Raw genomic sequence first — 15,061 nt, 5'->3', positions numbered from 1 at the left:
TGAAATTTCGTAGCCTGGCGTGAGATTTGCAGCAGACAAAGTGTAATTTGTTTATCCCCCCTCCCACCCCTACAGGAAAAAAGAGGGCTTACTGTGGGGTTAATAGAATCTAGGGAGGGCGTTGTTCACTTGCTTCCCGTTCACCCTCTCCCTCCCCTTCTCCCACCAACCCGGCATTAATCTGCGCAGCAATCTGGCTCGCCTTGAAGCTCTCAAACGACTCCGGATCCCGTTCGCGCAGCGCAAGTAACTCTTCCATATTCGCCCCCAGCTCTTCAAGCGCCTTGTCAGGTCCAACAAGCTCGATGCGAGACTGCATCTCACTACTCCGGAGACGCTCGAGCTTTTCGCGTAAGGCGTGGATCTGCGTCTCGTCGGGGCCTTGGGAGGGGGTATCCGGCTCAGCCTCGAGATCGGTGCTAAGAATATCCCGGCGGACATGCTGCTGGAAACGGTGGACCCTGCCTTCTTCGGAGGTCAGGGCTTTGGAGTGGAGGGATGTGTTTGAGCTGGTACGGGATAAGCGGATGGCGTAACGGTCCCCGTCTTCGTCGTCAATGGCTGCGTCTGGATATTGATCTTGATCCGGGCTTTGGCTTAATTGAATTGCGTCCAGGTTTGCGGGATCATCTAGTTTAGACCGTTCTGCAGATTCGCCCGCGGATGATTGGGACGGGGTCCGTTGAGGAAGGGTGTCCCTTGTGTCTGAGTCGGTAGAAAGGCGGGTATCTGGAAATTCATCTTCGAAACGTTGGATCATCCGTTGTAGGGTAACATCAAGGAATTGTAGTCGTCCTAGAGAAATATAATTGTAAATTATGGTCGTTTGAATAAATGAAGTAACAATCAAGCATAAAAACACAAAAGGAATACTTACGATAATTCGATTCATTACCGGCCCTGTCTTCCCTGACAAGAACCGGCTGTAATCGCACACGTATTCTCCGTGCAGAATTGAGAAGGTTCTTCGACATGTCCCGTGGCTTTTTATTTCCAACACTGCTAGCGCGCCGAAGTGGCGTAGAAGTGCCGCTGGGAGGGGGAGTTATATCGCCCAAAGTCTCCAGGGAATGGTGGTCGGCATTACCAAGGCAAACCCCAAGAGCCTTTACCAGCCCAGTACCGCCAATAACGTAGTCTTCATCCGGAGCCAGCTTCGTAGGATCATCTCCTACATCATCCACATTTCCAACAATATGCACAAGGATATCGGGGACGGGAACTGGGTACTCTTCCGGTGTTGAGCCATCAGAAAGCTCCTCCACAAGTTCACCACGCTCGAGGTTCCGAAGAGAGTAGGCCACAATTTGTGATGCGAGGGCTTTGACAACTTCGTTATTATCTGCCGTCGGGACGTCGATATCTACTGCGATGAGGGTGTGTGAGATGCGAACGGCTGTCATCAACGACGCGTACAATGCGCAAGCTTCTTCCTGGGTGGGTGCGTCCTTGGCTGAAGCCAAAGCGGCAATGGTGGGATTCTCCAAGATATTAATGTGACATAGCCGACGGCAATCGGGTAATATCTCTGCAAGAGCTATGGCATGATCTGGAGAGAGGCTGACATCCGCCAAGTGTATTCGTTTCAATTCAGCCATTTGGGGAAGATAGCGTCGTAAGGTCGTTAAAGAGTCCGGCTGGCTTGCAAAAAGGTTCGGGTTATGGGAGAGGTCGATAAATCGGAAATTAGGCAAACAGGTCAGCGCTTGGAGGACAGAGCATAGAGGTTTTGGCGTCAATGAACAATCCGCCAGGCTTAGAGCACTGAGCGGATGATCCTTTGCTTTTTGAATGGCGGACGACAGCGGCCCTAGATGGTCACCCAGATTGTTTCCTCCCAAGTCAAGTCCTTCGCAGTAACCAGCCTGCAAATAGCGAATGACATGTCCCAATCCTTCCGCCGTCATGTTATTGTGTGCAACTCCCAATCTTCGTAATTCCACAGCTGTCGCCGCATCGCAAATCTTGGAAAGATCTTCAGAAGATGGATAACATTCGCTGATTACTAGCTCTTCCAAGTGGTTTCCCGCAAGTCGCTCAGACAATGCCTTCGCGAAGACAGTGGATACTGTCGCAGGTTGTTTACTGGCTTTTGATAAGGGACTAATTGGTCTGGTTGTGGTGGCCGGAGTTTGCGGGAAAGGGATTCCAGACAAGTCGATTCCGATGAGGGATCTTGACATATGAATGAAGAGCGCGATGTGCCGCCATCCATCGTGGCCGATCTTGGGATTATCCTTCAAAGACAGCTTTTCTATTACGCCCGCTCTCTCTCCCCTCTGGGATGCATCGTCGCCGTGTTTCCTGCCACTCTTTCTTCGTAACCTTGATTCTTCGATCGTCCTTGTGGACAGCAGCGCTGATAGGATCACCCGCACCGCTTCATCAGTGAGGCCGCAATTTTGTAAAAGTAGCTTGCGGACGGGAACGATGGCAAGCCAGTCGGCGAAGGTAACAATATCAGGGAGGGTCATGCAAAGGCCACTGAGATCTAGAACAGCAACAGTCCCAGGAGACTCTGCAAGGCCCGAAGATGGTGAAGAGATCTGTTCAACTATCTTCTTCAAAACCCCGGTTTCCCGTAGTTGACAACAGCGGCGATATATTCGTACAGGGTCAGTCGTTGGTTGATCCTGACCTCGGGTGGGACGGAGAGAAGACGATCCTTTGTCACGAGTAAACTGAAGTGGAATGGTCCCGTTCGCTTCGGCCTGCCTTCTCTTTCTCTCCTTGCGTTCTTTCCGCTCTTCTTCTGACCTCTTCTTCTTTTCCTGCTTTCTTGTTTGCTCTTTGGTACCAGGGGGCTTTTCGTTTTCCTTAGCGGGTTCCGACGGTGTCGTCTCGCTAGCAGCTGTACTTGAAGGGACCTCGGTTGGTTCGCCATTAGCACCCGGTTGCGATGGTTCAGCCTTCTCCACGGCGGGCTTAGAGTCTTGTCTCTTGAAAACTCTGATTTGATCGGCCATTGTGGATTTCTTCTTCGCAGGGGCCGCCTGCGATGGCGTTTGCGGTGGCGGTTGCGACGACAGCTGTGTAGGTTGTTGCGGTGTAGCTTCCTCTTCGGATTCAGACCGGCGAGAAGTCCCCGCAATTTCCACATCGACACAAAACGCAACACGCCGGAGCTTAGCCTGGTTCAGCTCAGCAATCTTACATCTATCGCGATGCTGATCGACATTCATAACTCGCCGTTCGGGAATCACTCCCTGTGTCGCGATCTTTCCTAACGCACCACCGACGGACGAAGAGGAAGATGAAAGTTTGCGGAGGGCATTATGAAAGAAGGAAGGATGGCTCTTTGGAGAACGAGAATCGAAGGGAGTCGGGGTATCATCTTGCTTGTCTGTCTTTTCCTTGGGAGAGAAAGATGCGCCAAATGGGTTGTGGAGTTCTGTTCGAGGACTCTGAGCTGGTTGCTTCGCATTGGCATCCTTCGCATTGCTTTGCGTCGGAGAAACCGAACCGCTCGAAGATAATTTCTGGCTTAAACTGGAGATCCATGAATTGCGCCGACCGGTCGTAGGCTGTTTTGCGCTGGATGATTTGCCTGTGGTCCCATTGGTAGCCAAGGGTGCCGGCGAAGGCGTAGATTCACTCTGCTCTACCGCATTCAAGGTCCCCTTCCTCTGCTGTGTCGGTGGCTGCCGGGGGTTCATCACCGGAGGAGTTAATGACCTGGATACACCTGTAGACGAAACGACATTGGCGGGTTCGTAATTTTCTGTTGGGAGTGAACTGGCAAGTACTGGTGGCTCTGGAGTTATCGGTTGTGAGGAATTTATGGGAACTGAAGGCGCAGATTTGGTTCGAAGAAGATTGTCTATAGTAAATCAAGTTAGGGTTATTCAACGTAAATTCTATAGCCTTTATCAAGCTCCCAACATGATGGAATGAGGTAAAAAAAGATGGCGAGACAGAAGACAGTCTATAAAGCAAGCAAATTCACCGATATCACTGTTTCCGGAGAAGGAAGAGGATGTACCTTTTTGAGAATGATGCAACCAGCTCACATCAACAGTGTCAGCTTTTTCCATTTCGCAAAGACGGTTGGACAATTCGCAGCAACTCTTTCTTTCCCAAAGCAAAGAATGCAAGTCCCCCGAAGGTATTATTACTATTACTAATAGTAACAAGAGGCCGTATACAATGATATCGCAGCCTACAGCGTGTCACAGGAATGGGCGCAGTGGAAGAGCTCCAGGCAAGAATCCGGGCAAAAGCTCACACGAGCACGGAGTGGGGCGACGCTGGCGTGCGACAGGGAGCATAAGAACGGAGATATCGTGTATGGGAGCGGGGGTAGCAAGGTCTTGCTGCGCTAGTTGAAGGCGAACAGTAGGTGACAGATGAAAGAAGAATGTTATAGAAATATGGCCGGTAAGCGGAGCGGGCGGAGCGGGCGGAGCGAGCGGAGGAGTAGTGGACAACGAACTATTGAACTCAAAGGCCGCGCTGCTGCGCGGGTTCCGTCATCGAGAGGAGGATGAGGTAGGTGAGCACAAACGACATAACGGGGGAGTGATTGTAACGGAAAGAGACAATAGAGCGGGTGCAATAAGTCGAGGTGATGGTGATGATGGAGGTCGCTAATGATAATAAGAATATAGAACAAGAACCTTGTGGTGGTTGTGTTGTGGTTCTGGTTGCGGTGAATGCGGGCTTGGGCTGGGCGTATGTAATATTAAATATGTAATGTGTATGTGTATGGGTATGGTATGGTATGGTATGGCAACTACATACCATACATAGTTAACTATCGAGACGTCTCTTTGTCAGCAGGGGACAGTGTAGCCACTTAGCGCACTAATAAGTGCCCTCCCTGCTCTCTCGTATTTAAGTTACGCTCAAAACTTAAATATCTGAAGTTATCCTTGATGACATGAATAATGCTTATTTTAGAGCTTACCGGGGGATAATTTACTTTAGTATACGGAGTAGAGTATACAGTCTTTGTAAGAGAAATAAAAGATCAGTCGCCAAGAACTATGTATCCTGTACGTCACTAATTTCTTTGTATCTACGCAGCATAGTATGCACAGTACGGAGTACAGAGTAGTTACATGCTCCTGAACAAAAAGACTACAAACATCCTTTCAAGAAACAAAAAACAATAGTTACAACCTGATTGGAAAGACTGCCAAGCTCCTAACGTTAGCTCAAGTCAGAAGCTCGGTAAATCAGTTGGGGACACATCTATTTCTTATTCCACTGCCCGGTCTACATCCTTTTTTAGCTATGAAATATAGTTAACTCTATGGTGTCATTCCACAGCTTTAAACAAACTTGCGGATATCACAGGATTTTTTTTTTTTTTTTCATTTTTTTTCAGTCTGAAATCAACTGGGTTCATCATGGATCACAGAGAAAATGCATGAATACAGGTTGATATAACCTGTTCAAATTTCCTAAGCTGCAGTAATCTTCAAACTTTTTGTACCCGTGCGCCTCTGCTCTAAGCTACCATGGGCATAGCTTTGCCCCCAACGTCGATATCGACGTATACGACTGCATGTAGTAAAACTTATGATATTGCAAGAGGTTTTCACAACACTATAATCGGGGGATGACATTGATGATATAATATCTCCAGTGAGCGATTGGCGTCCTAATCTTACAAGTACCTACCATCTAAGAACCTGTTCAGTGTCTGTCCTCTCATCACTCATCACTTCCTCTTCTTTCATCATCTACGAAGAGTAGCTACGAGAAAGGGAAGGGTTATAAAGACAATTTGACCGCTGGCATTGGCTCGGGGATTTCTCCCATAGCCTTATAGTCTCTGGCTGATGGAGACGAAATGAGCCTCGTGGAAATGATAGGGTGGTAGCGGGATATTGGTTGAAGCCTCATCGAAGGGATTCACATGGATGGAATCCAGCCTCTGAGCAAGACACTCCTATCACCCATCTGTAACTAAATCGTGTATCTAGCGATTATAAACAATACACCAGGCTTTCTGCCCTACAAATGACCTCACCTCACCCCACCCCCATTAAACATCTTGGTTGAAACTGCCAGCCTGACGATGCAAAGCTGATAACCGGAGGCCTCTAGAAGCTCAGTCGCATAAAGCTGTGGGAAAGGGGGACGCGAGGAGAGAATCATCAATAGGTTAGTATCAGTCTGGATCCATATCTTTGAGAGATGCGGTAGCTATCGGTCTTCCATTGTAAGTATCTCAGTATCGAATATGGAATGTATCGATGAAGTCTGGGGAACTCAAATGACGTCATCATCAGATATGAGCAGGCGGCGACGCGCCAGACCCTGTTCAAAGCCCTAATGAATGAGTGCAACGCCCCTAATCACCTTAATAAGTGCCCTACAGACTTCCTGCTTCTACATTGTTAGGCTTATTATTATTAAAATAGTGCGGTATTCATCAGTGCATTCCTAGTCCTTACAGTGCTGTCTCAAGGCGAATTTCCAATGCATGTCCTCCCGCAGCTGAATTTATTACGGCAAAATATAGAGCCCAATTTGGCAGCAAAAAAAGACCGAGGTTCAACCTCTTCCCCACGGTTATTTTATTTTTTAAAGAGAAAGGATCGTTCCTAGTTCAATACAACCCTTTTCGCCGCTGGCCTCCTGGTTTTTTGTTCCTTTCCCGAACACACAAGGGATAAAAAACCCAGTCGAACGACAGGAACAGTTAGGTTGTTGCCAAGCCATTCTGAGCAAATAATCCGTTCAGCTTGCAGGGTCAGACTGGCTCTGGCGCCCGCAATTCGCCGTCATACAGGTGGACTCGCCTAGCGAAATAACCAACAGTAATAACTGATAGAGCTGCAATGTCGATATTTTTCCGCCGGAAGAGAAATCTAGGGGGCGTTGCTCGTATGCGGTGCGCTGGAAAAAAAAAAAAAAAAAAAAAAAAAAAAAAAAAAAAAAAAAAAAGGTATTATTGCACAGCAGCATTCGACTGACACAAGGCACGCACACAACTACACGGCCTCACGGAGGCCGGATGGAGACTCCTAAGGAGAGATTCTTTGATTTGAAAGCAATAGACGGTCTAAGTCCGTAAACTCCAAATGCAAATGCAGTGGCGCCGTGGCGCCGTGGCGGGAAACGGGACATCAACTGACAATATGAATGAATTCTATTTTCCCACCCGGAGCAATTCTTCCTATATCCGTCGTGGCAACCTTCTCTCGAAATTCGCCCTCCTCCATTTGCTAGCTCTACAGCGTAATGAGCCATAACCTCCGGCCAGCACCCGCTTGGCCTTCTCTCTCTTGGTCACTATTCGGGAGCTAACCGGGCTCCTACACGGGGATTGACAGGCGTGGGTGGGATGTAGATTGCTCTTTTTCTGGTAGAAGCCGTAGCCACTCAGAAATGGCTCTAACACTCCGTACAGTGGCGTCACGATCATGTATGGTTATCTCTTTTGCATCATTATCATCATCATCATCATCATCAACATTGTGGTCCAAGTCCTCGCTTGCTTCGGCGGCCCCACTCATCCCTGCAATCCTCTGTAAATGCCACTGCATTTCAAGGAGGGGCCAGCTGGGCAGTGGAAGTTTGTCAGGATCATCTGTGGTCAGAGAAAACACATCCCCTAAAGCGATAGGCCTGTATTCCGGTTCACCATCTTCCTTGTAGGTACCTGTAGGGACTGGCAAACCTCGTCCCCCATACTTGTACAAACCCCGGACGTTGTTGGCTCTGTAAGAAGATCACTTTCTTCTGTCTCATTTCGGTTGCCAATGGAATTCAACTTTTAGTTCTTTGAGATCTGCAGAGATCTCGATGAGTCGCAGTGCAAAACGACCAGCTCCCCAGAGAGCGTGTGGATGCTTATCAAGGCTGATCATGTTAAAGCAACCATCATTTGGTTCCTTCAAGTTCTGTGGGTCACTGAATATCTCCTTTTTCCACTGCTCCACACGTTCTTCCTCCCAAAAAGAAGCCAAGGATATCCCAGAATCTCTCAACTGCTCTTGGTTCGCGCCCAGATGCTTTTATAAGGCACTGTGGATAGATATGCGCAGCATCTGGTTCCTCCCATCCAGTAAGCACGCACTTGTTCTGATCGCGCTTTTTGCACTGTAACAAACCCGTTAGCAAAGTCCAATCTAGCTCTATGAAGATTAACAAACATTAAGCTCGCCGTTGTTGAACGATCTGTACCGGAGCTTGTAGTATTAATCGCACTTAGGTTTTGTAGCCCTGAAGGGAATTTAGTTTAGAAATGGAATTTCTCTATGAGTATGAGGATGCGCAAAACTAACATCGGGCTATAGCCGAATCACAATCCTTAATTGTCGGTTCCAGGCATAGCTGCGCTATTTTGGCGTTGGGGGCCTGCTCCACAATGAAGACCATCTCTTGCAGTCTGGATACGTCCGAGACCTGACAGAAGGCCCAAAATGGAGGTGGCACCTGCTCTCTGCCTAACTTTTCTTTGAGAACCGCCTTCAGTTGATGTAGAGCTGCTGTACGCCTCTCCGAACGCTCATTACAGTACTCGTTGTCGATATCGGACAAAGGTGTAGGCTACTGGGGCAAAAGAGCTCAATCACCACCAGCGCCTGCTGGTAGAAGGGCCGACCAACCGCGGGACCCCCAACAAAATGTAGGCTACTGGGGCAAAAGAGCTCAATCACCACCAGCGCTTATCTCAGCGGGCTCAGACCTCTGGCTCGGTTTGAACGGGTTGCAGCATTATTATTAACTAGTTAATCCGGCATGACACTAACCTACTTTTGATACAAGTCATGTGCTCAGAGCAATCCTCGCCAGAGGGTCTGAGAAGAAATGATTCCATCTTCAATGGAGATTCCTGAGATTTACAAGGATTTTTCAGATTCTTCAACTTTGACTTTCTATTACTATATACCCACATATCTTTGAGATTTGAAAATCACCTTAGCTTATAGCTAAAGAGAAGAAGAATAGAAATATTTCTTTAATATTTCAAAAAAATCTATATTTAAGATAGATGTATACTCTTGAAAATGATCATATTTTTTGATCTCAGAATTTCTAAGAGCTTTTTTTTGTATGAGGAATTGGATCAAAATTCCTGTGTTCAAAAACACACTGATCAACTTTGAGGTGATACTTCTATTCTAAGAACTTGAGATATGAATATAAAAATCAGATACATCGCGAGAACATTGTTATTCTAAGGTTCCAAGGTGATACAGAAATGATGAATCTATGAAGTTGAGTTGGAATTCTCTTCCATACTCAGGGTACTGAGCAAATCCTTCCTGTGTTGCTAACAATCAGGAACCGTTTCTTCTCAGACGCTTCGCAAGATATCATCACTCACATGACCTGATTTTACTATTTGGGTTAGCTTATTGCTTATTTGAGGTTAGCTCATGACATAATCATCAATCCAGTGTTAAAACAGCAATGAATATCTGGAGAAGCGTCTGAGCTTGCTGAGATAAACCAGCGCACTGCTGGTAGAAGGGCCGACCAACCGCGGGACCCCCAACACCCCCCCTCGGACCAGCTACCACAGAGTACAATACTTCCCCTCAGTGGCTCCCTTCAGTGGCCTCCCCACAATGGCTCCTTTTTAATAATGGACTGGACCACTCAGTCCTAGGGCTTAATGGGACTTCTAGGGCACACTCCTGGGATGTCTCTTGGCACTGTTAAAATGTCCAGGGTATTTGTTAGGAATTTTTAAGTCCATTCTGGGATCAAACCCATGCATGTTGACCACAGCGGGGCTCACGCTCAACGGTCTCATAACCTGTAGGCTACTGGGGCAAAAGAGCTCAATCACCACCAGCGCACTGCTGGTAGAAGGGCCGACCAACCGCGGGACCCCCAACACAAAAGGCACGTTTATGAGTAAGCTGAGGGTCACGTGAATGACGTATGGGCTTAAAACGGCGTTGAAAACCGGACTGCGCTGCGTACGCAAAGGTGGGGAAACTGGCTGACTTGTATGCATCAATCAGCAGCACTATCTTTCTCCTTCTAAACTTTTTTGTTCATTTCCTGGTATGTAGAAAGCTGTTTTCAGTCAGGTTCTGTGATGTTACAGGTTTTGTGATGTTAATCAGATCGTGGGTGCAGTTTTCTCTTTGTGTAAAGCATGGTTGTTGGAATGGCATTGCAATAATAGAGCGTCAATAGTAAATGCATTTTCAAGGAGCGATGGAAAGGACCTAATTTTCCTTGTGCGGTCCCGTTGGCAGAGGGCTGTTAGCTCTACAGAGTTCACAGTTTCAATGATTGTGAAATTTAAACGATGATAGCTTGGCTCGGTAAATTGTGGAATGAAGGGGAAAAAAGGCCGAAGAAGTTATAGGGGTATTGGCTGAAGGATGAATGAAGAGGTTTGGATTTTCAGATTTGAAGCAGGGCGCTGGAGATATTCATTTTTCTTTCTCTTTGCCATGGAGCCCTGAACATGAAGATTCGGCTTCTTGTGTTTTTATTTTTCTCTTGGTTGGCTCGGAGTGGAAAAGGGAAAAAAAAATCATTGATATCATTCGTAGCAGTTAAAGCAACTCCATGAACCCAGAGTACAAAAGAGGGAAGAAAAATAGCATCATAGCCCAGCCCGTTCACTCCAATTAAAATCATGACCCGTCCATCCAGCTAAGTGTTGCCGTTGGGGATGAGAAAGCATATAAAAAAAAAGGTTGAGCATAAGGTGTTTCTGAGCACTTCATTCATTACCAAAAGTCATATCATTCTGCTTTTTGTTGCTTTTGCTCTTCAAATCTGACGCTTGCTTTGTTGTATGTAAAAGGATTTTTTGCCAGATCCCTTCACATTAAAAAGAAACAAATCAGAGATAGGTGAAAGAGAAAAATGTGGTACACCCCATCTATGCCAACTCCCGGATCTTCTCCTGTACACGAGCCTCCTTCTCAGCACGAGTAAGCTTCTTGGTACGATACTTCAAGCTCTCAGCCTTCCACTCCTCCTTGGTCTTCTTGGATCCAGCATCCTCATCCTTCTTGAACGGATCGGCACGGATAGCCTTGTGGGCCTCAGCATAGATCTCCTCGAGATCACCAGCATCGATCTCGGCATCAATGTACTTCTGGAACTGAGACTTGTAGCGCTCCTCGTCGTCATCGGCAAGCGTCTCCATGTACTCAGCAACGTGGCCACCGAAAATGTAGCGGCGCAGAGTCTCAGCGTCCAGCTCCTTGGTCTCGATATCGTAGCCGGGGAAGCGGCTCTCGGAGTGAGGGATCAGGATGCCGCCGTCAGACGCACCCTTCATGGCTGCGAAGACGCGGGCACCGGTTGAGGTGCGGTGGAGACCGACGTCGAGAACAACCTTGAAGGGACGGCGGGTGCCCTCATCGGTCTCAGCGGCTTCGGTGAGGCTGTACTCACCCTCGGGCTCCTCGACGCCGACGAAGTCCTCATCGAGGCCGAGCTTCTTGAGCGTGCGGCGGGCGAGGAGGAGGCCGGTGGCATAGGCGGCAGACCAGTTGGTCAGGCCGTGCTCGATGCCGTAGCGCTTGAGCTCGTGGGAGTAAGCACATGCGAAGACTTTGTCACCGGTGATTTCGGCAGTAACAATCTGGGTGATGATGTCGCGGTTGGTGAAGCGGACGACCATACGATACTTGGGCGCATTGTACTTGTTCTTGGCCTGGGTGATCAGGCGCTTGCGAGCATAGTAGTCGGTCTTTCCTTGCCGGCGGCGCTTGAACTTGGTTTGGTAGCGGCTGTATTAAGGGATTTGTCGTCAGTAAGACTTGCATTTTCTCCATACGCTAGAGTAAAAAGGTGATGGAAAATCGGCATTGTGGCGAGGGCAAAGAGATGGAAACTCACCTGTAGTAAGCGCTGTTCTTGACGAGCTTGGTGAAAGGCTAGAATTTCCCAAGAAAGACAAACCCCGAGTCAGCAATTTGCGCTTCAGAATATTTTTTATGTATTTGTCCTCCCTCCGAAGCATCTTGCAGAGACTCTCCCCGCCTTATTTCTGTTTCTTCGTCTCGCTCATCTTTTTTTCAAGGAATGGTAGGGAATGAGCAGCAGCGATTCTTAAACGCCAGCTCTGGCGAAGCAGGACTTACCATCTTGCCGGTAGGTTTGGTGCGTCGAGTTGCTACTGAACCTGGATGCTGGGCGAGTTGGACGGGGACGAGGAGAAAAGATTCGTTTCCAGCGTGGTTGTGTGGGATTTGGTTTTGTGTGTTCGCTTAGCGCGACAAGCCCAAAGCTGAGGGCGGAACTGGGGTCGGCGACGAGGGCCGCCAAAAAGTATACACGAGATGCAATCAGGTAATTTTAAAAGGGATATTGTTATTATTATTATGAAAAAAAACAAATGGATTTGTATATTGTAATTAGTTGGATACGGAATTGGTAATTGACAAGGAATAGCTCGTTTGCATGAATCTCTATTGGTATCATATCTAACTCCGACTCCGCAGTCATAATAGCACCGGCTTAGTTACAGAGTATCTGTGTCTACATTCGTAATGAACAGTCTATCCAAAGACAAAATCAAACAAATTGCTCCAAAATACCGATCTCCCCGCGTTTATAATCTCGCTCTCCCATCACCCTCCAACAGCTGCAAACCAGTCACCTTCTCCAACTCCCTCACAGCATCCTGCGACTTACCCAGGTCAACCTTGATAGTCCGGAACCCGGCCTTCTTCGCGAATTTCAGGTTAATCCCAATATCATCCAAAAACACAATATCATCCGGCTCAACGGGAGGTAACCCCTTCCTCTTCGCCGCATCATTCATCTCCTTCAACGCCAGCGCATAGATCTTAGGATCCGGCTTCCGCATCCCAACATGCGCGCTAGAGATGAAGAAATCGAAGAACTGCTTCACATCTACCGGCGGGCCTGCTGGGTTGTCTGCGGGGAGGATTGTCGTATTCGACAGCGCGCCCAGGATGAACTGGCCCGATGCTTGTAGTTTCCGCAAAGCGGGGAACATATATGGATCTGGGCTGCGGGCCACTCGCATCATTTCCCAAAATAGGTACTTTGCATCGACCTTGGGGAGGGGTGGGAGGCGCGATGATTGTGAGGATGAGGAGGAGGATTGTTTATTCTTGCTCTGCTGCAGGGCATGGAATGCTTTCCATAGATGCTGGTGTTGGAAATCTCTGTTGAACTCTTGGAAGAAAACCTCATCTAACGTCACCTCCCCGCGCTCAACTCTATGCCATGCACCGTTGGGAGAGGTGTGTTGGATGCTGTAATTTACCCAGCCAATCGGAATATTGTTTGCGATTTCATAGTCTAGGATTGCTTGGAAGGGAGAGACGACCTAGAAGTAGTTAGATAAAGTGCAAAGTCGTCGTTGGATTTTGCGGGATCCCTACACAAACGCCGCCAATGTCGAATAGAATCCCCTGTGGTCGCTTGTTACCCGCCATCTTCGAATCTTAAAACGTAATGCCGGTGATGCTGAAAGTTACGTCGGTTTAATGAATGTGAATGGATGCAGATAAATGAGTATTTAAGGCAATTATCATTCCAATCTGTTCCCCGAGTCCCGGAACAGAGCTGTGATCTGGAAGCGTGAAGTTTTTACCGAGGTTAATGGCAATAATAACTGAGTAGACCACGGGACAGTCTGCGATCTGCTCGATCTCTCTGAGGAAATTCAGGCATTTTTGGATATCATAAATCCATGACTGTATTAGATGTCCCGATATGGCTTCACTTCGTCCCCCACGAGCCTTTAGGGCATCATGCATGGTATCGAAGATGCTTCTTGGGCGAACTACTCCGTAACTACTCTACTGTAAGCCGAACTGCTTATCTTATCAGATTGGAGGCCAGGTTAGTCACGTGTAAAGTTATCCATCGACATCGCCCAATATCAATTGCACAGGCATCAAGCATAGAATCTCCATATAAATACTAGAAACAATACTTTTGCCGCTGCCTTTGCGCGTATAAGAAATGGATTCCACGAAAACAATCACAGAGATAAAATCATCCTTCGTCAGAAATCAAATCCGCATTCTATCTGCAGCTCTCACACCATCCGAGGACTGGCGCGACTATGGTCCTGTTTGCGAAGATGACATCCCCAATAAGACGGTAGAGGACGTATTGCAGAAATGTATGACTTATCCTGTACACCCTCTGAAACAGGTTTGGGGCATATTTTATTTTATTTTCCTTGTATTTTCTTCCAATCAGCTAATTTTTGGCATCGTAAGTAAACGCTGTCTTGAAAAAACATACCCGCGCAGTCTTCCCGTCGCAAGCTATCCACCACGTTGCCCGGCAAATCGAAAGTCTCTATTGGAACTCAATTGATCCAGAGACTGGTGGGGACGTATCGCAAGGACTTGTCGTAGAAAAGGGTACTGATTTGACAAATTCGAGGTGTGGACTTTAACTTGCTAGCATATGTCCATGAGGGATGCCATTGGGGTGGATGTCGCCAAAACTGACAAGAGTACAGGAGTATCGCTCGACTCCCAAAACAATGGAGAGAAGATGCCGACATTGATGAGGACGATAAACTCAGGTTCGATATCAGCAACCCTCCGCGCATAACATAATATCTACATATTATCCCTAACGGAGCCTTGTGGACAGATACGAACAATTGTACCAGCGCCTTTTAGAACTGGACAACCAGCGCAAAAAGCAGCAAGAACGGCTTGCGCAGTATAAACAGCTTGCAGAACTTTTGGAGCCGTTCAAGGATCCTCAAATGAACATCCAGCCAAACCTGGTTACCAGAGATAGTCCGCTGGGCCAGGAGATTGATAGGATGAGAATGCTTGTTGCGAAGGTTACAAGTCGGGTTAGTAGGGCGGGTAGGAATGTTGAGCTTGAAGGGAATTCCCAGCCGATGGATGACCCTGAGACAAAGCTTTCATCTGTGTTGGATATGACTTGACATGATTTCTTTCAAATGGGGGTTTTGGGGCGGCGGGAGGGCACTCCGAAGCTCAAATCATACGAGTTCAATTTTGCAATGACGGACCATTCATTATTGGGAAAGGATGGAGAAAGAATTTTACAACCATATTGCGGCTGGCGAGAAGTCGAGAATGTTTGCTTGAATTAAGGTTCAAGTGGCTGGCAGATCAAGCCTATTTCATCGACCGTATCTTGGGGACAA

General features: G+C 47.6%; 4 protein-coding genes across 4 annotated transcripts; 1 reads left to right on the top strand and 3 right to left on the bottom strand.

Annotated features, from left to right (window-relative positions):
• Positions 1–109: 109 nt before the first annotated feature.
• On the bottom strand, positions 110–4,034 carry BDCG_02088 (cell wall biogenesis protein Mhp1; the record flags this gene model as incomplete). The annotated part of the gene is made up of 3 exons (XM_045417643.1): positions 110–795; positions 878–3,820; positions 3,983–4,034. The coding sequence occupies 3 exons, from the start codon at positions 4,032–4,034 to the stop codon at positions 110–112; spliced, it is 3,681 nt and encodes a 1,226-aa protein (XP_045274394.1).
• Positions 4,035–5,549: 1,515 nt separating this feature from the next.
• On the bottom strand, positions 5,550–8,674 carry BDCG_02087 (uncharacterized protein; the record flags this gene model as incomplete). Its single annotated transcript, XM_045417642.1, has 4 exons — positions 5,550–7,674; positions 8,067–8,178; positions 8,241–8,505; positions 8,645–8,674. 4 exons carry the CDS (start codon positions 8,672–8,674, stop codon positions 7,269–7,271), a joined length of 813 nt encoding a protein of 270 aa, XP_045274393.1. The 3' UTR covers positions 5,550–7,268.
• A 2,136-nt stretch (positions 8,675–10,810) lies between these two features.
• On the bottom strand, positions 10,811–13,349 carry BDCG_16501 (50S ribosomal protein L5e; the record flags this gene model as incomplete). The annotated part of the gene is made up of 5 exons (XM_045425726.1): positions 10,811–11,669; positions 11,779–11,816; positions 12,024–12,148; positions 12,517–13,240; positions 13,296–13,349. 5 exons carry the CDS (start codon positions 13,347–13,349, stop codon positions 10,811–10,813), a joined length of 1,800 nt encoding a protein of 599 aa, XP_045279910.1.
• Positions 13,350–13,881: 532 nt separating this feature from the next.
• Positions 13,882–14,836, top strand: BDCG_02084 (uncharacterized protein; the record flags this gene model as incomplete). Its single annotated transcript, XM_045417641.1, has 4 exons — positions 13,882–14,044; positions 14,145–14,313; positions 14,393–14,458; positions 14,530–14,836. 4 exons carry the CDS (start codon positions 13,882–13,884, stop codon positions 14,834–14,836), a joined length of 705 nt encoding a protein of 234 aa, XP_045274392.1.
• Between the last annotated feature and the right edge of the window lie 225 nt (positions 14,837–15,061).

Source organism: Blastomyces dermatitidis (assembly GCF_000003525.1).
Source record: "Blastomyces dermatitidis ER-3 genomic scaffold supercont1.2, whole genome shotgun sequence".
Taxonomy (NCBI): Eukaryota; Fungi; Ascomycota; class Eurotiomycetes; order Onygenales; family Ajellomycetaceae; genus Blastomyces; species Blastomyces dermatitidis.
The sequence above is the reverse complement of the archived record's forward strand: the minus strand, read 5'-3'. Positions and strand labels throughout refer to the sequence as shown.